Raw genomic sequence first — 25,415 nt, forward strand, 5'->3', positions numbered from 1 at the left:
TTCATGAAACTACTTCTTTGTGTGTGTGATTGCGTGTGTGTGCGGATGCGTATTCTCACCTTGGCAGAGGTCTCGTACCATCCCACAAAGCCATTCTCCTGACAGAACTTCTCCATCTGGATCCCGTTGTTGGTCAGCACGTCCCGCCCCTGGTCGCACTTATTAGCCAATAGCACAGCGGCCACATTTTTCCCATTGGCCAGTGTGAGTTTAGAGTCCAGGTCCTCCTTCCACTTGGTGACAGCCTCGAAGGAGGACGGCCGCGTCATGTCAAAAACGATGAACGCCCCCATGGCTTCACGGTAGTAGACCCTCGTCATGTTCCCAAAACGCTCCTGACCTGACACACACACACACACACACACACACACACACACACACACACACACACACACACACACACACACACACACACACACAGTGTTGTTGGTTAGTACTGACAGTAGTAGTAGACCCTCGTCATGTTTCCAAAGCTCTCCTGACCTGACACACACACAGTGTTGTTGGTTAGTACTGACAGTAGTAGTAGTAGACTGTACACCATGGCCTTGTGATAGAACATGCTTGTCATGTTGCCACACCATCCCTGATCATCCCTGGTAACACCACTGAGATGAAAGTTACCTATTGCCTCAGGGCAAAGAGACCACTACACAGTCCTGATCACAGTCGGGGATTCCTAAACCATTCCCGGTAAAATTCGACAAGGTGTACCAACAGGGTACATCTCACGTCACACACAGATCAAATTAAATGTTATTTGTCACCTGCACCGAATACAACAGGTGAAATGCTTACTTACAAGCCCTTAACCAACAATACAGTTTAAAGAACCATACCAACAAAAAAAAAGGAAATAAAAGTAATAAAGAATTAAAGAGCAACAGTAAAATAACGGTAGCAGGGTGTATATACAGGGTGTTACGGTACAGAGTCAGTGTGGAGGCTATATACAGGGTATTACGGTACAGAGTCAATGTGGAGGCTATATACAGGGTATTACGGTACAGAGTCAATGTGGAGGCTATATACAGGGTGTTACGGTACAGAATCAGTGTGGAGGCTATATACAGGGTATTACGGTACAGAGTCAATGTGGAGGCTATATACAGGGTGTTACGGTACAGAGTCAGTGTGGAGGCTATATACAGGGTGTTACGGTACAGAGTCAATGTGGAGGCTATATACAGGGTATTACGGTACAGAGTCAATGTGGAGGCTATATACAGGGTGTTACGGTACAGAATCAGTGTGGAGGCTATATACAGGGTGTTACGGTACAGAGTCAATGTGGAGGCTATATACAGGGTATTACGGTACAGAGTCAATGTGGAGGCTATATACAGGGTGTTACGGTACAGAGTCAGTGTGGAGGCTATATACAGGGTGTTACGGTACAGAGTCAATGTGGAGGCTATATACAGGGTATTACGGTACAGAGTCAATGTGGAGGCTATATACAGGGTGTTACGGTACAGAGTCAGTGTGGAGGCTATATACAGGGTGTTACGGTACAGAGTCAATGTGGAGGCTATATACAGGGTATTACGGTACAGAGTCAGTGTGGAGGCTATATACAGGGTGTTACGGTACAGAGTCAATGTGGAGGCTATATACAGGGTATTACGGTACAGAGTCAATGTGGAGGCTATATACAGGGTGTTACGGTACAGAGTCAGTGTGGAGGCTATATACAGGGTGTTACGGTACAGAGTCAATGTGGAGGCTATATACAGGGTATTACGGTACAGAGTCAATGTGGAGGCTATATACAGGGTGTTACGGTACAGAGTCAATGTGGAGGCTATATACAGGGTGTTACGGTACAGAGTCAATGTGGAGGCTATATACAGGGTATTACGGTACAGAGTCAACGTGGAGGCTATATACAGGGTGTTACGGTACAGAATCAGTGTGGAGGCTATATACAGGGTGTTACGGTACAGAGTCAATGTGGAGGCTATATACAGGGTATTACGGTACAGAGTCAATGTGGAGGCTATATACAGGGTGTTACGGTACAGAGTCAGTGTGGAGGCTATATACAGGGTGTTACGGTACAGAGTCAATGTGGAGGCTATATACAGGGTATTACGGTACAGAGTCAATGTGGAGGCTATATACAGGGTGTTACGGTACAGAGTCAGTGTGGAGGCTATATACAGGGTGTTACGGTACAGAGTCAATGTGGAGGCTATATACAGGGTATTACGGTACAGAGTCAATGTGGAGGCTATATACAGGGTGTTACGGTACAGAATCAGTGTGGAGGCTATATACAGGGTGTTACGGTACAGAGTCAATGTGGAGGCTATATACAGGGTATTACGGTACAGAGTCAATGTGGAGGCTATATACAGGGTGTTACGGTACAGAGTCAGTGTGGAGGCTATATACAGGGTGTTACGGTACAGAGTCAATGTGGAGGCTATATACGGGGTATTACGGTACAGAGTCAATGTGGAGGCTATATACAGGGTGTTACGGTACAGAGTCAGTGTGGAGGCTATATACAGGGTATTACGGTACAGAGTCAGTGTGGAGGCTATATACAGGGTATTACGGTACAGAGTCAATGTGGAGGCTATATACAGGGTGTTACGGTACAGAATCAGTGTGGAGGCTATATACAGGGTGTTACGGTACAGAGTCAGTGTGGAGGCTATATACAGGGTATTACGGTACAGAGTCAATGTGGAGGCTATATATAGGGTCTACCAGTACAGAGTCAATGTGGAGGCTATTTACAGAGGGTACCGGTACAGAGTCAATGTGGAGGTTATATACAGGGTCTACCAGTACAGAGTCAATGTGGAGGCTATATACAGGGGGTACCGGTACAGAGTCAATGTGGAGGCTATATACAGGGTCTACCGTTACAGAGTCAATGTGGAGGCTATATACAGGGGGTACCGGTACAGAGTCAATGTGGAGGCTATATACAGAGGGTACCGGTACAGAGTCAATGTGGAGGCTATATACAGAGGGTACCGGTACAGAGTCAATGTGGAGGCTATATACTGGGGGTACCGGTACAGAGTCAATGTGGAGGCTATATACAGGGGGTACCGGTACAGAGTCAATGTGGAGGCTATATACAGGGTATTACGGTACAGAGTCAATGTGGAGGCTATATACAGGGTCTACCAGTACAGAGTCAATGTGGAGGCTATTTACAGGGGGTACCGGTACAGAGTCAATGTGGAGGCTATATACAGGGGGTACCGGTACAGAGTCAATGTGGAGGCTATATACAGGGGGTACCGGTACAGAGTCAATGTGGAGGCTATATACAGGAGGTACCGGTACAGAGTCAATGTGGAGGCTATATACAGGGGGTACCGGTACAGAGTCAATGTGGAGGCTATATACAGGGTATTACGGTACAGAGTCAATGTGGAGGCTATATACAGGGTCTACCAGTACAGAGTCAATGTGGAGGCTATTTACAGGGGGTACCGGTACAGAGTCAATGTGGAGGCTATATACAGGGGGTACCGGTACAGAGTCAATGTGGAGGCTATATACAGGGTATTACGGTACAGAGTCAATGTGGAGGCTATATACAGGGTCTACCAGTACAGAGTCAATGTGGAGGCTATTTACAGGGGGTACCGGTACAGAGTCAATGTGGAGGCTATATACAGGGGGTACCGGTACAGAGTCAATGTGGAGGCTATATAGTGGGGCAAAAAATAATTGAGTCAGCCACCAATTGTGCAAGTTCTCCCACTTAAAAATATGAGAGAGGCCTTTTCATCATAGGTACACTTCCACTATGACAGACAAAATTAGAAAAAAATCCATAAAATCACATTGTAGGATTTTTTATGAATTTATTTGCAAATTATGGTGGAAAATAAGTATTTGGTCACCTACGAACAAGCAAGATTTCTGTCTCTCACAGACCTGTAACTTCTTCTTTAAGAGGCTCCTCTGTCCTCCACTCGTTACCTGTATTAATGGCACCTGTTTGAACTTGTTATCAGTATAAAAGACACCTGTCCACAACCTCAAACAGTCACACTCCAAACTTCACTATGGCCAAGACCAAAGAGATGTCAAAGGACACCAGAAACAAAATTGTAGACCTGCACCAGGCTGGGAAAACTGAATCTGCAATATGCAGCTTGGTTTGAAGAAATCAACTGTGGGAGCAATTATTAGGAAATGGAAGACATACAAGACCACTGATAATCTCCCTCGATCTGGGGCTCCACACAAGATCTCACCCCGTGGGGTCAAAATGATCACAAGAACGGTGAGCAAAAATCCCATAACCACACGGGGGGACTTAGTGAATGACTTGCAGAGAGCTGGGACCAAAGTAACAAAGCCTACCATCAGTAACACACTACACCGCCAGGGACTCAAATCCTGCAGTGCCAGACGTGTCCCCCTGCTTAAGCCAGTACATGTCGAGGCCCGTCTGAAGTTTGCAAGAGAGCATTTGGATGATCCAGAAGAAGATTGTGAGAATGCCATATGGTCAGATGAACCCAAAGTAGAACTTTTTGGTAAAACTCAACTCGTCGTGTTTGGAGGACAAAGAATGCTGAGTTGCATCCAAAGAACACCATACCTACTGTGAAGCATGGGGGTGGAAACATCATGCTTTGGGGCTGTTTTTCTGCAAAGGGACCAGGACGACTGATCCATGTAAAGGAAAAAAATGAATGGGGCCATGTATCGTGAGATTTTGAGTGAAAACCTCCTTCCATCAGCAAGGGCATTGAAGATGAAACGTGGCTGGGTCTTTCAGCATGACAATGATCCCAAACACACCGCCCGGGCAACGAAGGAGTGGCTTCGTAAGAAGCATTTCAAGGTCCTGGAGTGGCTTAGCCAGTCTCCAGATCTCAACCCCATAGAACATCTTTGGAGGGAGTTGAAAGTCCGTGTTGCCCAGCAACAGCCCCAAAACATCACTGCTCTAGAGGAGATCTGCATGGAGGAATGGGCCAAAATACCAGCAATAGTGTGTGAAAACCTTGTGAAGACTTACAGAAAACGTTTGACCTCTGTCATTGCCAACAAAGGGTATATAACAAAGTATTGAGATAAATAAGTTTTTGGTCAATAACAAAAGTTTTCCACCATAATTTGCAAATAAATTCATAAAAAATCCTACAAATGTGATTTTCTGGATTTTTTTTCTCATTTTGTCTGTCATAGTTGAAGTGTACCTATGATGAAAATTACAGGCCTCCCTCATATTTTTTAAGTAGGAGAACTTGCACAATTGGTGGCTGACTAGGCTATATACAGGGTCTATCGGTACAGAGTCAATGTGGAGGCTATATACAGGGGGTACCGGTACAGAGTCAATATGCGGGGCACCTGTAGTAATGGTTTTTCCAAAGACAGCACAACTAACATGACAAAGGAGTCTGATGAGGAATTTGACACAGACAACTATTATTATAGAGATAGAGGGAGAGGGGAGGGAGAGAAAGGGGGAGTGCGTGAGGGAGAGATGGTTACCACCAGAGAGAGAGAGCGAGAAAGAGGACATCGTGTGTGTAAATTCCTCTGCTAACAGCAGTGTAATAAGTACACGTGGAATGTTTTACTCTGACTCCCTCTCCCATCACTGACTTCTATAGTTTACCAGTGTGTTCAGACATTATCCCTGACTTCTATAGTCATTATCAAAGCTGTTTACCAGTTTGTTCAGACATTATCACTGACTTCTATAGTCATTATCAAAGCTGTTTACCAGTTTGTTCAGACATTATCACTGACTTCTATAGTCATTATCAAAGCTGTTTACCAGTGTGTTCAGACATTATCACTGACTTCTATAGTCATTATCAAAGCTGTTTACCAGTGTGTTCAGACATTATCACTGACTTCTATAGTCATTATCAAAGCTGTTTACCAGTGTGTTCAGACATTATCACTGACTTCTATAGTCATGATCAAAGCTGTTTACCAGTGTGTTCAGACATTATCACTGACTTCTATAGTCATTATCAAAGCTGTTTACCAGTGTGTTCAGACATTATCACTGACTTCTATAGTCATTATCAAAGCTGTTTACCAGTGTGTTCAGACATTATCACTGACTTATATAGTCATTATCAAAGCTGTTTACCAGTGTGTTCAGACATTATCACTGACTTCTATAGTCATAATCAAAGCTGTTTACCAGTGTGTTCAGACATTATCACTGACTTCTATAGTCATTATCAAAGCTGTTTACCAGTGTGTTCAGACATTATCACTGACTTCTATAGTCATTATCAAGGCTGTTTACCAGTGTGTTCAGACATTATCACTGACTTCTATAGTCATTATCAAAGCTGTTTACCAGTGTGTTCAGACATTATCACTGACTTCTATAGTCATTATCAAAGCTGTTTACCAGTTTGTTCAGACATTATCACTGACTTCTATAGTCATTATCAAAGCTGTTTACCAGTGTGTTCAGACATTATCACTGATAGTCTCAAAGCTGTTTACCAGTGTATAGTCATTATCAAAGCTGTTTACCAGTGTGTTCAGACATTATCACTGACTTCTATAGTCATTATCAAAGCTGTTTACCAGTTTGTTCAGACATTATCACTGAATTCTATAGTCATTATCAAAGCTGTTTACCAGTGTGTTCAGACATTATCACTGACTTCTATAGTCATTATCAAAGCTGTTTACCAGTTTGTTCAATGACAGTCTTTGATAGGGTCCAATCCCAAATGCCCCCCCCTAGATCCAGTGGTGTAAAGTACTTCATAAAAAATACTTTAAAGTACTACTTAAAGGAAAACGCCACCCAAAAACTATATTGCGGTATTGGTTTCATTAGTTTCATTGTTGACATCATCCCAAAATGTTTTGCATGTCACCAATCAGGTTAAGATATGTTTTGCATGTCACCAATCAGGTTAAGATGTAACATGCAAACATGTCTTGAAATGTGAATGCTGACATTCAAAATGTAGTTTGAGGTACATTACTGTTCTATTTATTTTTTTGACAACTTTTACTTTTGTACATTCCTAAATTAAATAATCTACTTTTTACTCCATACATCATCGTTACATTGTGAATCCTGAGCAGGATAGGAAAATGGTCTAATTCACACTTATCAAGAGAATATCCCTGGTCATCCCTACCGCTTCTGATCAGGCGGACTCACTAAACACACATTAGTGTTTGGGGTGTGCCTCTGGCTATCCGCAATTATTATTTTTTATAATATACCATTGATTTGCTTAATATAAGGAATTTGAAAAGACTACATATATCTTAAGTATGTTTAATACTTTCTCAAGTAGTATATTACTGGGTTACTTTCACTAGAGTCATTTTCTATTGAAGTATCTTTACTCAAGACAAATGGATAATGTTTCCACTGTCTAGAGCCCTACACATGATTGAGTGGATTTGAGTTGTAAAAGCAATATGCTGAATCTTCCACCTGTCAAATACACTCAAATCTCCACAAGTCCATAGGACATAGGGTCTAGACTACAGGTACATCTGGGATCGGGCCTAGGTGTGACATTCTACCAGGGCATGATTATTGGAGCAAGGCTAGTTCAGGCCAGGCAGAAACTCCAGTCTGAATTAACATCAGCTGCCTACCAACTGACAGCATCAGCTGAGCAACCATCCACATGACGCTCCTATTTTCTATTTAAGTTGACCACTTCAACATGAGTTCTCCTGGCTCAACTTTTTTTTGTTGGTGCACAGAATGCTGCTAGTTCGGTTTCATTCCAAAACGTTGAACGGTTCTGATCATGAAGTGGCAGGGTGAACAGTCAAAACCCCTGTACCAGGAAGGTTGAGACCTCTTAGCATAGGCCATATAAGGCCACACTTAGACGTTGCAATAATGTCTCATTAAGGAGTACAACCATTTAAATAAAGGATATGAGAAAACGGTACACAATATCCATCTATATGTACCTAAATGAAGCAACGCATTAAGCCATCTGAATACAAAAGGCTGCACAGCAGAAGGTGGAGACGGCATTCCTGATCCCAGAAAAATCCTGTCGGTTCTTATTCACAATAAGCCCATTCTGAGCCCCAAATCTCCCTCACGAGTGCTAGACACATGACTGTACATGCGGGCGTGCGCCACGGCTGTATAGGCCAGAGCGCATGGGACTGGAGATGGAGAGCGCGCGCAGCAGGCCAGGGAGCGTCAGAGGAATTTCTCCAATAACCAACACTTACTTGAGGTTCGATGAACACCGTATGTGTATAGGCCTTACTGTCCACGCTTCCCAACATTTGCACACGAACAGAATCGTTGGCCTATGAAACATTGATAATACGTAGGTCTGATACTGTACGCGGCCGTCAGTATACAAGTCCAATCATTTTGATAGTCTAATGACCACTCCAAAGAAACTAGTATGTAGTGAACGGAACCGCCGACCTGAGACCACTACAGTTCCCTACCTGCGGCTTACGTTGGAACGTCAAGTGGCCAAATACCATCAAAACAGTCCTGCCTGTTCTCATTTGATTACTGTCACGCGTAATGAGTCTCCTACCTGCTATGTCCCATAACTGTAGCCGAACAGTCTCTTGGTCCCAGTTAAGGACCTTCAGGGCGAAGTCCACTCCTATCGTGGCCCGGTAGTTGGGGCTGAAGTTCTGGTGAACATAGCGCTTGATGATGCTAGTCTTCCCCACCCCCAGGTCCCCTATTACCAGGATCTTATAGAGGTGCTCCTTGTAGTTGTTCTGCATGGCGACCGCGGAGCGCTACGGTAGAGCATTAATACGCAGTGAGGGGAGAGGGGGAGAAGATAAGGCGCGAGAATGAGGAGCGGTGCGCGCTAACGATCCGGAAGGAACGCCCAGAGAAGTGGGGAAGAAAAGTGAACATCGGGACCTTGTGACTCGCCAGGTTTAGCGCGAGGTCAGAGACGTGAGCGCGTGGGGCTGGGCTACCCCATCTGAAGACTGAAGTGTCTCCTTGAGTTTGTTCCTCTCCATATATCTGAGTTAGTTGTGCAACTCCAGAAAAAAGGATTTGCAAGACCTGCATTGTTCTAGTCATTCAGTTGTGCATACAGTGGGAAACCTAGTATATTTGTCAGAAAAAAGGGTACACACTAATAATTGTTTTTAAAAAAGTAATCAACTTTATTAGTTTTATTTCAAAACAGAAAACCTGTGCAAATCTTTGCATCATGTGAACTTATTGTAAAACTACAGGATATGTCTAACACAACCACTTCTGAAAGGAGAGAAACACTGACATTGTATCCCTTTCTACACTGATGAGACAGCAATCCCTTCTGAAGGTTCCCAGGAGACGTTTCACACAGATGACATAGCAGAGAGGACATATGGAGATGACAGGGGAAGTTCATCTCCCCTGTGCTTCCCTGAGATAAAGAGCTGAGGTCCTCTGCCCTCCTATCAGACACCGAACTACAAATTCCATTTACATTGGGGATTAAAGCAGGTTCCCTTTAGGCATCATTCCCAAGAATGCATCTTTGGTTGGCAAGGAGCCGAGTCTAGCGAGCAAGTTGAAAAGCTTCCGTTACTGATTATTTATATCAATGTTCCAGCCATTTGATTGAGCTTCTATCAGCTACACAAACTAAACTTCAAAACAAAAACCATTTCAGACTTGGGGCTAAAGTATCAGGTTAACCTCCAATTGGGAAAACAAACATTTGACAACAGCCCCTCTAAAGTTTGGGGATGGGCTTGGCTGCCATGGCGATGCTCTCAATGGCACACTTGTCAGATCCTGAAGCCTCCCTCACCCCGTCCCCCAGTTGTTCTTCACCACCCAGAACTTCTGACCAGTGATGTGACAGTGGCTGTAGCCCACCAGCAGCACTGTGTGGTTGGTCAGCTCAAATGGGTTGTAAAGGAGTCATGGAGGCCCGTGTGGTGGTAGATACCCTCTTTATAGTGCATGAAGTCAGGATACACCTGGAGGAAAACACCTGGCCATTACTCAGAGCTAGCCAATACACAAACTAGCCAACGTGTGTGTGTGTGTGTGTGTGTCCCACCTCAAAGGTCACCCCTATGGGGCTATGCTTGACCAGTTCCAGCATCATGGCAGACTCAGTGTAACCTCTGTAGAACCCTCCCACGTAGCTGTAGTGGCAGAGACAGCCATTGGAAAGGTCACAAGGGGAATCCTTCCCAATGTACGGATAACACGACTCATCCACGACCCCAAAGTCCTGGATGTACTTTCCAACGAGGTAGGGGAAACTACCGTCACAACCTGAGAGGGAGAGCAGTGAGGGTTAGAGACAGGAGAAATACTCACATCATTAAAATTACAATTATGCAGCATGTATAGGTGCTACCTTGAGTACTGGGAGCAGGAGATGCCAGTCTTCAGTCCACAGCAGGTTGTCTCAGTTTGTTTGGATCCTGACACGAGCTGCCAACATGCCCGTCGAGGAAAACCCATGAGAATACTCACAGGAGGTCATTGTGGGAGTAGAGGTGTGCGCACAGAGTGAAGGGGTACTGGGACTAGCCTCTTGGTAGTGAAGCAGGCCCAGTTGTTCCCCAGAGAATCATGGACCCAGCCTAGCAGAGTCTGGTCACAGTAGCTGGTCACCTCCGAGCCCTTCTCAGAGTACTGGAACAGAGGAGAAATTGTCACTGCGTGTACACGCATGTGTGAGTTGTGTGGAGACCGATCACATCACATAAGATATTGAATGTCATCTTCATGGCCCGAGTTGAAGACTTAAATATATTAGTCACCATCATCTTTAAAAGCAAAAGTGCAACAACTTAGATGTTTTATGCAAGTGTCACCATTACCCAGATAAAGGCTTTCAATAAGAATGAGCAGACATGTACTGGCTCATAAAGCCACAAACAATGAGCTTTGAGGAAAGCATCTAGTGGGGCAGTATGTCACTGTGCCAAGACAAGTCATCTCTACCATGTAGGAGAAAGTACACTCCCCTGATCCAATAACAGGGAGTCATGTGAAAAACAAACAAGGACTGAAGGCAAAACAAAACATTACCCTGAATGAAATAGGCTGTAATTACAGCCCTGAAAGCACGTTTGAATTACAAGCCTGAATGTATCAATAATGTAGTAATTGAGTTGAAAGCTGACCTTTACACCTTGAACACTACAATTACAAGGTTTACCAGCCATGTATCTGATGAGCCTGAAACTTAGCGCACAAGACAAGTGAATTTCCATGTCTGTCAAAAAGCTTCCAGAACGACAGATCGTAGTATCGTTACCAGTATAAACTAAACTGTAGCCCAGAATAAAAAACACTTGCATCAGCATAACCGAGAGTTTAAAACTACCTTGAAGAAGCCAAACCACTTGTAGTCGTTGAGGACCACCTCGAAGCCCTGATTGTAGATAAGGGTAAAAAAGCCCGTGTTTCCCAGGTCGTCCACCGCCACAGACAGCTTCTCCAGGTGCTCCGTTATCGACTTAACGCGGTCTTTAAACCCAACATACAAACGTTTTGGTAATTACTTATCAATCCAACTTTGGGGCTCTTCTGTATCGCTAACGTAACATTGGGCAGAGGGGAAAATTGTAACAAACATTGCATCAATGATATTGTAACAAAGGCACAGTCAGTGGGCTACAAACAAGCAATATTAGACTACCGAATACCGAGTCAAATTAACAAGTGTATGTTACAGAACCGGATTAAAAATGTTAAATTCTTCCCTATTTCTAGGAACAAGGCAGCACGCTGCGAGTGTCCCTCCATCTCTTACCCATCAGAGAGCAGTTGATGTCCTTGTCTTGCCAGCCCTCCGATACCTGGAACACCCAGGAACCCAACAGATCTTCATAGGTGCAGTTGGCCGGGGTATCAGCCCGGGAGCCCTCCACCCAGAGCAGGAACACACACCATCGCGTCACACCACGCTTCTGTTTACAGAACTACGCAGAAATTTGAGTCTACGATAACTAGCGAGTGCCCAATAGCCTAAGTATCGCCCTAAGTAGAAAAATGTATGCTATATTTCACCTGCTGGACTGATTTGTGTTGTGTTCTCTGCACTCTTGTACGTTCACTTCGGTCATATGACCCACTGCAGTTTTCCACGTGACTCGCTGGTTCTTTTTATTTCCAGAGATGAGAGGAGACAAATATGATATATTATATTGGCAAGATAGCCGAGGAACCGAACTAACAATGGAAATGCATGTCCTCAATGAGCGAAGCCAAGTGAGGTCAGGTGGGACAATTCGAGCCAATGAGAGGGCATATACGCGTGTGAAAAACGGGCGAAGCGAACTAGTTTTTTCTCAGTTGCCGGAATGACACATGAATCCACTTATGTCAGTACATTTGTAACAGCTGAAACATTACGAAATGTATATTCGATCAAATTACCCGTTATTGTAAAATAAGAATTAGTTTTTTTAACTTATTTACCTAGTTAAATCAATCTTAAAAAATAAAAAAGTAAAACGTATGTTGATACTCATAGATCTCCATACAAAGGGCTTATCTCACGCGGACAGATTTTTGGAGGAGTAAATCCTCTCGCCAAGCCTCTTCCTCTGTGGAGGTGATGCGTGAATTGGAAAGGCAAACTTTGCAAGTGTCGGTAATTGACTTTGGGATGTTCCATGGTAAGGCAAGTCACTTCAATTGGTTTTCAGCTGTGAAGACAACACAAATGTCACTGTTCTTCACGTCAGCAACGCTAGTTGCATTTTGAAGTGTTTAATCAGTGACAGATCAGTGTTTTATTGGATAATGAGAAAACATCAATTACATGTTTTGTTTTTTAAAGGTTTGTGTGAAAAGGATACTGCGGTGCAGTTCCACAATTAACCTTTAAAATAATATTGTTGTAGTGTTCACTACATTTGAGTGATTTAGCAGGCACTCTTATCCAGAGCAATTAGGGTTTAGCAGTGGTGGGAAAATGATCCAACTGTCAAAGTATAGATACCTGAATAGAACATTACCCAACTGTCATACCTGAGTAAAAGTATAGATACCTGAATAGAACATTACCCAACTGTCATACCTGAGTAAAAGTATAGATACCTGAATAGAAAATTACCCAACTGTCATACCTGAGTAAAAGTATAGATACCTGAATAGAAAATTACCCAACTGTCATACCTGAGTAAAAGTATAGATACCTGAATAGAACATTACCCAACTGTCATACCTGAGTAAAAGTATAGATACCTGAATAGAACATTACCCAACTGTCATACCTGAGTAAAAGTATAGATACCTGAATAGAACATTACCCAACTGTCATACCTGAGTAAAAGTATAGATACCTTAATAGAACATTACCCAACTGTCATACCTGAGTAAAAGTATAGATACCTGAATAGAAAATTACCCAACTGTCATACCTGAGTAAAAGTATAGATACCTGAATAGAACATTACCCAACTGTCATACCTGAGTAAAAGTATAGATACCTGAATAGAACATTACCCAACTGTCATACCTGAGTAAAAGTATAGATACCTTAATATAACATTACCCAACTGTCATACCTGAGTAAAAGTATAGATACCTGAATAGAACATTACCCAACTGTCATACCTGAGTAAAAGTATAGATACCTGAATAGAACATTACCCAACTGTCATACCTGAGTAAAAGTATAGATACCTGAATAGAAAATTACCCAACTGTCATACCTGAGTAAAAGTATAGATACCTGAATAGAACATTACCCAACTGTCATACCTGAGTAAAAGTATAGATACCTGAATAGAACATTACCCAACTGTCATACCTGAGTAAAAGTATAGATACCTTAATATAACATTACCCAACTGTCATACCTGAGTAAAAGTATAGATACCTGAATAGAACATTACCCAACTGTCATACCTGAGTAAAAGTATAGATACCTGAATAGAACATTACCCAACTGTCATACCTGAGTAAAAGTATAGATACCTGAATAGAACATTACCCAACTGTCATACCTGAGTAAAAGTATAGATACCTTAATATAACATTACCCAACTGTCATACCTGAGTAAAAGTATAGATACCTGAATAGAAAATTACCCAACTGTCATACCTGAGTAAAAGTATAGATACCTGAATAGAACATTACCCAACTGTCATACCTGAGTAAAAGTATAGATACCTGAATAGAACATTACCCAACTGTCATACCTGAGTAAAAGTATAGATACCTGAATAGAACATTACCCAACTGTCATACCTGAGTAAAAGTATATATACCTGAATAGAACATTACCCAACTGTCATACCTGAGTAAAAGTATAGATACCTCAATAGAACATTACCCAACTGTCATACCTGAGTAAAAGTATAGATACCTTAATAGAACATTACCCAACTGTCATACCTGAGTAAAATTATAGATACCTTAATATAACATTACCCAGTAAAAATAATACTTGAGTAAAATTATACAAGTATTTGGTTTTAAATATACTTAAGTATCAAAAGTAAAAGTATAAATCATTTCTAATTCCTTACATTAAGTAAAGCAGATGGCACCATTTTCTTGTTTTTAAAATGTACTGATAGCCAGGGGCACACTCCAACACTCAGACATTATTTAAAAAATATGCATTTGTGTTTAGTGAGTCTGCCAGGCAGTAGGGATGACCACGTGTTCTCTTGATAAGTGTGTGAATTGGACCATTTTCCTGTCCTGCTAAGCATTCAAAATGTAATGAGTACTTTGAGTTGTCAGGGAAAATATATGGAATGAAAAGTACAATAGTTTCTGCAGGAATGTAGTGGAGTAAAATTAAAAGTTGTCAAAAATATGAATAGTAATGTAAAGTACAGATAACCCCAGGGGTGTAAATGTACTTAAGTTGATTTTGGGGGAAAGTGTCTTGCTCAAGGGCACATCAACAGATTTTTCACCTAGTCGGTTCGGGGATTCAAACCAGCAACTTTTCAGTTACTGGCGCAACACATTTAACCACTAGGCAAACTATCTAGGCTATTTATGCCTTATTGGCCATTAAATAGGATAGGGCTGTATAGAATACCACAGCAGAAGTCATAATACCCATAAAACCTAGTGGTCAACAAGGAAATGATTCTAATCGTTTTTCCACCATTCATTTTCCCCATAGGGGATTTTAGAAACACTTAAAATAAGGGCTGTGTTTGGTGTAGGCTCATCCTGTCGGGGCATTTTGATAACAGTGTAAATCTCTCTAGGACATTAGGATGTGATGATTTATTATTTATAACTTCCTACGTATATATCTGAAGATAATAATAACTGATGTGTTACAGTAGGCTATGTTTTTGTTCTCACCCCCCCCCCTCTCTCTCTCTTGCATTCCTGTGGCTTTATTGACATGGGAAACATGTTTACATTGCCAAAACAAGTGAAATAAACTATTAACAAAAGTGAAAAGACACGAAACAACATCAACAAAGGCTAAACTAGAATCTCTCTCTCTGGTCTGAGACAGTGAGGAGTCATTGATACATCTCTCTCTCTGGTCTGAGACAGTGAGGAGTCATTGATACATCTCTCTCTCTGGTCTGAGACAGTGAGGAGTCATTGATACATCTCTCTCTCTGGTCTGAGACAGTGAGGAGTCATTGATACATCTCTCTCTCTGGTCTGAGACAGTGAGGACTCATTGATACATCTCTCTCTGGTCTGAGACAGTGAGGACTCATTGATACATCTCTCTCTCTGGTCTGAGACAGTGAGGAGTCATTGATACATCTCTCTCTGGTCTGAGACAGTGAGGAGTCATTGATACATCTCTCTCTCTGGTCTGAGACAGTGAGGAGTCATCTCTCTCTCTGGTTGATACATCTCTCTCTCTGGTCTGAGACAGTGAGGACTCATTGATACATCTCTCTCTCTGGTCTGAGACAGTGAGGTCACTCATTGATACATCTCTCTCTCTGGTCTGAGACAGTGAGGAGTCATTGATCTCTCTCTCTGGTCTGAGACAGTGAGGAGTCATTGATACATCTCTCTCTGGTCTGAGACAGTGAGGAGTCATTGATACATCTCTCTCTCTGGTCTGAGACAGTGAGGAGTCATTGATACATCTCTCTCTCTGGTCTGAGACAGTGAGGAGTCATTGATCATCTCTCTCTCTGGTCTGAGACAGTGAGGAGTCATTGATACATCTCTCTCTCTGGTCTGAGACAGTGAGGAGTCATTGATACATCTCTCTCTCTGGTCTGAGACAGTGAGGAGTCATTGATACATCTCTCTCTCTGGTCTGAGACAGTGAGGAGTCATTGATACATCTCTCTCTCTGGTCTGAGACAGTGAGGAGTCATTGATACATCTCTCTCTCTGGTCTGAGACAGTGAGGAGTCATTGATACATCTCTCTCTCTGGTCTGAGACAGTGAGGAGTCATTGATACATCTCTCTCTCTGGTCTGAGACAGTGAGGACTCATTGATACATCTCTCTCTCTGGTCTGAGACAGTGAGGAGTCATTGATACATCTCTCTCTCTGGTCTGAGACAGTGAGGAGTCATTGATACATCTCTCTCTCTGGTCTGAGACAGTGAGGAGTCATTGATACATCTCTCTCTGGTCTGAGACAGTGAGGAGTCATTGATACATCTCTCTGGTCTGAGACAGTGAGGAGTCATTGATACATCTCTCTCTCTGGTCTGAGACAGTGAGGAGTCATTGATACATCTCTCTCTCTGGTCTGAGACAGTGAGGAGTCATTGATACATCTCTCTCTGGTCTGAGACAGTGAGGAGTCATTGATACATCTCTCTCTGGTCTCTGGTCTGAGACATCTCTCTCTCTGGTGAGGAGTCATTGATACATCTCTCTCTCTGGTCTGAGACAGTGAGGAGTCATTGATACATCTCTCTCTCTGGTCTGAGACAGTGAGGAGTCAGTCATTGATGAGGACATCTCATCTCTCTGGTCTGAGACAGTGAGGAGTCATTGATACATCTCTCTCTCTGGTCTGAGACAGTGAGGAGTCATTGATACATCTCTCTCTCTGGTCTGAGACAGTGAGGAGTCATTGATACATCTCTCTCTGGTCTGAGACAGTGAGGAGTCATTGATACATCTCTCTCTCTGGTCTGAGACAGTGAGGAGTCATTGATACTCTCTCTCTCTCTGGTCTGAGACAGTGAGGAGTCATTGACATCTCTCTCTCTGGTCTGAGACAGTGAGGAGTCATTGATACATCTCTCTCTCTCTGGTCTGAGACAGTCTCTCTCTCTGGTCTGAGACAGTGAGGAGTCATTGATACATCTCTCTCTCTGGTCTGAGACAGTGAGGAGTCATTGATACATCTCTCTCTCTGGTCTGAGACAGTGAGGAGTCATTGATACATCTCTCTCTCTGGTCTGAGACAGTGAGGAGTCATTGATACATCTCTCTCTCTGGTCTGAGACAGTGAGGAGTCATTGATACATCTCTCTCTCTGGTCTGAGACTGAGACAGTGAGGAGTCATTGATACATCTCTCTCTCTGGTCTGAGACAGTGAGGAGTCATTGATACATCTCTCTCTCTGGTCTGAGACAGTGAGGAGTCATTGATACATCTCTCTCTCTGGTCTGAGACAGTGAGGAGTCATTGATACATCTCTCTCTGGTCTGAGACAGTGAGGAGTCATTGATACATCTCTCTCTCTGGTCTGAGACAGTGAGGAGATACATCTCTCTCTCTGGTCTCATTGATACATCTCTCTCTGGTCTGAGACAGTGAGGAGTCATTGATACATCTCTCTCTCTGGTCTGAGACAGTGAGGAGTCATTGATACATCTCTCTCTCTGGTCTGAGACAGTGAGGAGTCATTGATACATCTCTCTCTCTGGTCTGAGACAGTGAGGAGTCATTGATACATCTCTCTCTCTGGTCTGAGACAGTGAGGAGTCATTGATACATCTCTCTCTCTGGTCTGAGACAGTGAGGAGTCATTGATACATCTCTCTCTGGTCTGAGACAGTGAGGAGTCATTGATACATCTCTCTCTGGTCTGAGACAGTGAGGAGTCATTGATACATCTCTCTCTGGTCTGAGACAGTGAGGAGTCATTGATACATCTCTCTCTCTGGTCTGAGACAGTGAGGAGTCATTGATACATCTCTCTCTCTGGTCTGAGACAGTGAGGAGTCATTGATACATCTCTCTCTCTGGTCTGAGACAGTGAGGAGTCATTGATACATCTCTCTCTGGTCTGAGACAGTGAGTCATTGATACAGTCTGGTCTGACAGTGAGGAGTCATCTCTCTCTCTGGTCTGAGACAGTGAGGAGTCATTGATACATCTCTCTCTGGTCTGAGACAGTGAGGAGTCATTGATACATCTCTCTCTCTGGTCTGAGACAGTGAGGAGTCATTGATACATCTCTCTCTGGTCTGAGACAGTGAGGAGTCATTGATACATCTCTCTCTCTGGTCTGAGACAGTGAGGAGTCATTGATACATCTCTCTCTGGTCTGAGACAGTGAGGAGTCATTGATACATCTCTCTCTCTGGTCTGAGACAGTGAGGAGTCATTGATACATCTCTCTCTGGTCTGAGACAGTGAGGAGTCATTGATACATCTCTCTCTGGTCTGAGACAGTGAGGAGTCATTGATACATCTCTCTCTCTGGTCTGAGACAGTGAGGAGTCATTGATACATCTCTCTCTCTGGTCTGAGACAGTGAGGAGTCATTGATACATCTCTCTCTCTCTGGTCTGAGACAGTGAGGAGTCATTGATACATCTCTCTCTCTGGTCTGAGACAGTGAGTCATTGATACATCTCTCTCTCTGGTCTGAGACAGTGAGGACTCATTGATACATCTCTCTCTGGTCTGAGACAGTGAGGAGTCATTGATACATCTCTCTGGTCTGAGACAGTGAGGAGTCATTGATACATCTCTCTCTGGTCTGAGACAGTGAGGAGTCATTGATACATCTCTCTCTGGTCTGAGACAGTGAGGAGTCATGGTGATAGTCATACATCTCTCTCTGGTCTGAGACAGTGAGGAGTCATTGATACATCTCTCTCTCTGGTCTGAGACAGTGAGGAGTCATTGATACATCTCTCTCTGGTCTGAGACAGTGAGGAGTCATTGATACATCTCTCTCTCTGGAGAGACAGTGAGGAGTCATTGATACATCTCTCTCTCTCTGGTCTGAGACAGTGAGGAGTCATTGATACATCTCTCTCTCTGGTCTGAGACAGTGAGGAGTCATTGATACATCTCTCTCTCTGGTCTGAGACAGTGAGGAGTCATTGATACATCTCTCTCTGGTCTGAGACAGTGAGGAGTCATTGATACATCTCTCTGGTCTGAGACTGGTCTGATACATCTCTCTGGTCTGACAGTGAGGAGTCATTGATACATCTCTCTCTCTGGTCTGAGACAGTGAGGAGTCATTGATACATCTCTCTCTGGTCTGAGACAGTGAGGAGTCATTGATACATCTCTCTCTCTGGTCTGAGACAGTGAGGACTCATTGATACATCTCTCTCTGGTCTGAGACAGTGAGGACTCATTGATACATCTCTCTCTCTGGTCTGAGACAGTGAGGAGTCTCATTGATACATCTCTCTCTGGTCTGAGACAGTGAGGACTCATTGATACATCTCTCTCTGGTCTGAGACAGTGAGGAGTCATTGATACATCTCTCTCTCTGGTCTGAGACAGTGAGGAGTCATTGATACATCTCTCTCTGGTCTGAGACAGTGAGGAGTCATTGATACATCTCTCTCTGGTCTGAGACAGTGAGGGTCATTGATCATCTCTCTCTGGTCTGATAGGAGTCATCTCTCTCTGGTCTGAGACAGTGAGGAGTCATTGATACATCTCTCTCTCTGGTCTGAGACAGTGAGGAGTCATTGATACATCTCTCTCTGGTCTGAGTGAGGACATCTCTCTCTCTGGTCTGAGACAGTGAGGAGTCATTGATACATCTCTCTCTCTGGTCTGAGACAGTGAGGAGTCATTGATACATCTCTCTCTCTGGTCTGAGACAGTGAGGAGTCATTGATACATCTCTCTCTGGTCTGAGACAGTGAGGAGTCATTGATACATCTCTCTCTGGTCTGAGACAGTGAGGAGTCATTGATACATCTCTCTCTCTGGTCTGAGACAGTGAGGAGTCATTGATACATCTCTCTCTCTGGTCTGAGACAGTGAGGAGTCATTGATACATCTCTCTCTCTGGTCTGAGACAGTGAGGACTCATTGATACATCTCTCTCTCTGGTCTGAGACAGTGAGGACTCATTGATACATCTCACATCATAATTGGGTGTTTGTCTTCTGAGCTGAATCACACAAGAAAGACCGATCCACAGTATGAGACCCCATCACTCATACTCTTCACCACTTAGTGGCAAATCTATGCACAAGCTTTAGGCCTCATATACACACACACACACACACACGCACACACGCACACGCACACGCACACGCACACGCACACACACACCAGCCAGTGTGTTCCAGATAACTATTATCCACATAAGTGAGAAGGAGCGTCTCTCAAAATCTCAGAGCTCAGTCTGGCCTGACCAGCAGTGTTTAATGCTATTAGATGACACCACTGTGACAACACTCTGCTGTGCTCAGTAACCTAACACACACACATTGTCAAATATTAAAACAGAATTGTCTGATGCGCTCAGTTATAGACCAATAAAATGAAGTCATACACATAGCCATTGTTAAACACTCAACAGCTCTTACTCTTGCATTAGCAAGGTTGTGTGTGTGTGTGTGTGTGTGTGTGTGTGTGTGTGTGTGTGTGTGTGTGTGTGTGTGTGTGTGTGTGTGTGTGTGTGTGTGTGTGTGTGTGTGTGTGTGTGTGTGTGTGTGTGTGTGTGTGTGTCGCCAGTCGTTAAAAGGCTTATTTTAGCTGATGGACACTGAAAATATGGGGCCTGAGTCTTGGACAGACACAGTGATTACTGTGGTTACGTCATAGGAGACTGACTCATCTGCTTAACATACCATAATAAGTACTGATCTGATGGAGGGGAGAGTGCAGGAATTAGTCATGTGTGTTATTTTCGCTGTGTGTGTGTTTATGTGTATGAGTGTGGGTGGGTGAGGGGGGCAGAGGAAGAAGAAAGAGAACAGTAGAAGGAAAGCAAGATGGATCCTTTTAAACATGTTATTGGACCATAAACAGATTTGTCTCATTAATCTAATCTATACACTCTGTGTGAGAATGCTGTTCATCGACTACAGCTCGGCATTTAACACCATAGTACCCTCCAAGCTCGTTATCAAGCTCGAGACCCTGGGTCTCGACCCCGCCCTGTGCAACTGGGTACTGGACTTCCTGACGGGCCGCCCCCAGGTGGTGAGGGTAGGCAACAACATCTCCTCCCCGCTGATCCTCAACACGGGGGCCCCACAAGGGTGCGTTCTGAGCCCTCTCCTGTACTCCTTGTTCACCCACGACTGAAAATAACCTCACACTCAACGTCAACAAAACTAAGGAGATGATTGTGGACTTCAGGAAACAGCAGAGGGAACACCCCCCTATCCACATCGATGGAACAGTAGTGGAGAGGGTAGCAAGTTTTAAGTTCCTCGGCATACACATCACAGACAAACTGAATTGGTCCACTCACACTGACAGCGTCGTGAAGAAGGCGCAGCAGCGCCTCTTCAACCTCAGGAAGCTGAAGAAATTCGGCTTGTCACCAAAAGCACTCACAAACTTCTACAGATGCACAATCGAGAGCATCCTGGCGGGCTGTATCACCGCCTGGTACGGCAACTGCTCCGCCCTCAACCGTAAGGCTCTCCAGAGGGTAGTGAGGTCTGCACAACGCATCACCGGGGGCAAACTACCTGCCCTCCAGGACACCTACACCACCCAATGGACATCAACCACCCGAACCACTGCCTGTTCACCCCGCTATCATCCAGAAGGCGAGGTCAGTACAGGTGCATCAAAGCTGGGACCGAGAGACTGAAAAACAGCTTCTATCTCAAAGCCATCAGACTGTTAAACAGCCACCACTAACATTGAGTGGCTGCTGCCAACACACTGTCATTGACACTGACCCAACTCCAGCCACTTTAATAATGGGAATTGATGGGAAATGATGTAAATATATCACTAGCCACTTTAAACAATGCTACCTTATATAATGTTACTTACCCTACATTATTCATCTCATATGCATATGTATATACTGTACTCTACATCATCGACTGCATCCTTATGTAATACATGTATCACTAGCCACTTTAACTATGCCACTTTGTTTACTTTGTCTACATACTCATCTCATATGTATATACTGTACTCGATACCATCTACTGTATGCTGCTCTGTACCATCACTCATTCATATATCCGTATGTACATATTCCTTATCCCCTTACACTGTGTATAAGACAGTAGTTTTGGAATTGTTAGTTAGATTACTTGTTGGTTATCACTGCATTGTCGGAACTAGAAGCACAAGCATTTCGCTACACTCGCACTAACATCTGCTAACCATGTGTATGTGACAAATCAAATTTGATTTGATTTGATTTGATTTTACACTCTTAAAAAAGGTGCTATTTAGACACTTAAAGGGTTCTTTGGCTGTCCCTATAGGAGAACCCTTTGAAGAACCCTTTTTGGTTGCATGTAGAACCCTCTATAGAAAGGTTCTATAGGACCTTTCTACAGAGGGTTCTAAATGGAACCCAAAATGGTTCTACTGCCTGGAACCAAAAAGGGTTCTACCTGGAACCAAAAAGGGTTCTCCTATGGGGAGATATACATTACATGGTGGAGGCTCAATCAACCTAGTCATCTTGACTACTTTCTTATGTCATTCTCGCTGGAACCAAACTTTTAAAAAGTGTTGATAGGGGACAGAATGCAGTCGGACCATCAAATAATTAGCATATACATTACGCTTACAGAATTTCCATGTGGGCGAGGGTATTGGACATTTTATCAAAGCCTACTGGATGACAATTTACTTTTTCCAACATAACATAGGTACAGCAGATCCCATTATTGTATAGGATACTTTTAAATGTGCCTTTAGAGGCCATGCAATTCAATACTCATATTTAAAACAAAAGAAATGTATGTGAAAGTAGTTGATTTAGAGGGACTAGCAGTACAGATAGATATCAGTAACACCTGAACCAGAGAGGCTCAGGTTAGATATAAACAAAAAGACCCGGAGGAAATTATTCAAGGGAGATCAGGTGTAATATATTATACAAATAAAGCGAACTGGATGGAATATGGGGAAAAATGCACACATTATGTTTTAATGTTCAACATAGAAATGCTGCCAAAAATAAGTTACTGAAACTTGTTACAAATGACGGAGTCAACCATGATTCAACAAACAATATTTAGAAAGAAGAACCTAAGTACTTTAAACATATATTTTTCTTTCAGTCTCCTCCATCTCCACTTAACAAAGTTAATTGTATTTTTTATCTTAATAATGTAAAATGAACAGCTGTACAGAAATGTCTTGATGTAATATAAGCGTTTCAGTCCCGGAGAACTCCAGGGCTGGATGGTACACCAGTTGAGGTATAGCAAACCTTTTTGGATGGACTCAGATATCCGTTATAACCACGCCTATAAAATGCTAGATTATCAGATACTCAACAAGAAGGTCTGACTTCATTGTTACTGAAACAGGATCCAGTCCACTTCAAACAAATTGGAGGCCCTTTACACTTCATTTTTGTGAAGCAAAAATTCTAGCAAAATGCATAGCGCATAAAATTAAGAAGGTATTGTCTGAAATTATGAATCTTAGTCAGACAAGTTTTTTTTACATCTACAATACATTGGAGATAATATAAGAAGTTAGAAAAATAGATAAGATCTTGCTACCATGGAAAGGACAATACTATTTGTGGAAAAATCACCCTGATTAACTCTTTAGTCATATCCATGTTGACCTATTTACTTATGGCTCTGCTTACACCTAACAACTTGTTTTTGAAATGATATGAGCAAAAAATATTCCACTTTATTTGTAACGACAAGCCAGATAAAAGAAAACAGGTCTAATTATATAATAATTGCACACAGCGCAATAATATATATTTACAATATCTCTATATCTCTCTATCTCTGAAGACCTCCCCTCAACCCCTCCTATTTTGGCATTAATACGTGTCACATATCACTTTGCAAACAATGTAAAAAAAAAATATATATATATCAATGAGTTAATAAAGCTGCATACAAACATTTGTAGAGTAAGGCAGCTCCAAAATGCAGGTTTCAGCCTAGCTCAGTGCTTTCTGTGGTGGGGCAAGACAGCAGAAAATACGGAGTGTTGCGCCGTGATTGGCTCAGTGTTCTGTCACTCATGGGGAGACTATGTCACCGCCAAGTCTAAGTTTAGAGCTAGAACATTTAGAGTTACATTAGAAGTGCCCATCCAAGAAGACTCAAGGTCATTGGTCACAGATAAAATGACGTCAAATCACATTATATCTACAATAAGCTTTGATTTGACTGATCGTGCCAACATCATACTTTCAAAATCTTAGCTCGCAGTCATCATCATTATGAATCAAGTTGACAATCTACTGCCAAATCCTTTTTAATCCTTGTCCAATGAATCCAAATAATGAAGAGAAATTATATATAAAACGTATCAGTGCTCATCGGCCATTAGACATAAACATTACACAACAAGTTGAAAATCACAAATTCAACAATGAGTGGTTTGGAAGGAATCAGTGGCTAACTGCAAGCATTTGCAAAACAATCATTAGGCTGCTATTCAGTGGAGTGGCTGTGTGGCCCTAAGTCTAACATGCTGACCAGACCTAAACATGCTGACCAGACCTAAACATGGTGACCAGACCTAAACATGGTGACCAGACCTAAACATGGTGACCAGACCTAAACATGGTGACCAGACCTAAACATGCTGACCAGACCTAAACATGCTGACCAGACCTAAACATGGTGACCAGACCTAAACATGGTGACCAGACCTAAACATGGTGACCAGACCTAAACATGCTGACCAGACCTAAACATGGTGACCAGACCTAAACATGGTGACCAGACCTAAACATGGTGACCAGACCTAAACATGCTGACCAGACCTAAACATGGTGACCAGACCTAAACATGGTGACCAGACCTAAACATGGTGACCAGACCTAAACATGCTGACCAGACCTAAACATGGTGACCAGACCTAAACATGACCTAAACATGACCAGACCTAAACATGGTGACCAGACCTAAACATGGTGACCAGACCTAAACATGCTGACCAGACCTAAACATGGTGACCAGACCTAAACATGTGACCAGACCTAAACATGCTGACCAGACCTAAACATGGTGACCAGATAAACATGCTGACCAGACCTAAAGACCAGACTAAACTAAACATGCTGACCAGACCTAAACATGGTGACCAGACCTAAACATGCTGACCAGACCTAAACATGGTGACCAGACCTAAACATGGTGACCAGACCTAAACATGCTGACCAGACCTAAACATGCTGACCAGACCT

At 43.0% G+C, this 25,415-nt stretch overlaps 1 protein-coding gene and 1 pseudogene across 1 annotated transcript in view; both read right to left on the bottom strand.

Annotated features, from left to right (window-relative positions):
* LOC127908770 (ras-related protein Rab-38-like) overlaps positions 1-8,834 on the bottom strand; it is a 33,442-nt gene extending 24,608 nt beyond the window's left edge. The window contains exons 1-2 of the mRNA XM_052468017.1: positions 8,514-8,834; positions 60-340 (exon numbers count right to left, since the gene is read on the bottom strand). Of these exons, the coding sequence (XP_052323977.1) occupies positions 60-340; positions 8,514-8,712 (480 nt within the window). The 5' untranslated portion in view covers positions 8,713-8,834. The remainder of the gene's footprint in view (positions 1-59; positions 341-8,513) is intronic.
* A 253-nt stretch (positions 8,835-9,087) lies between these two features.
* Positions 9,088-12,699, bottom strand: LOC118379754 (dipeptidyl peptidase 1-like; annotated as a pseudogene).
* Between the last annotated feature and the right edge of the window lie 12,716 nt (positions 12,700-25,415).

This window comes from Oncorhynchus keta, chromosome 18 (genome assembly GCF_023373465.1).
Source record: "Oncorhynchus keta strain PuntledgeMale-10-30-2019 chromosome 18, Oket_V2, whole genome shotgun sequence".
Classification (NCBI taxonomy): Eukaryota; Metazoa; Chordata; class Actinopteri; order Salmoniformes; family Salmonidae; genus Oncorhynchus; species Oncorhynchus keta.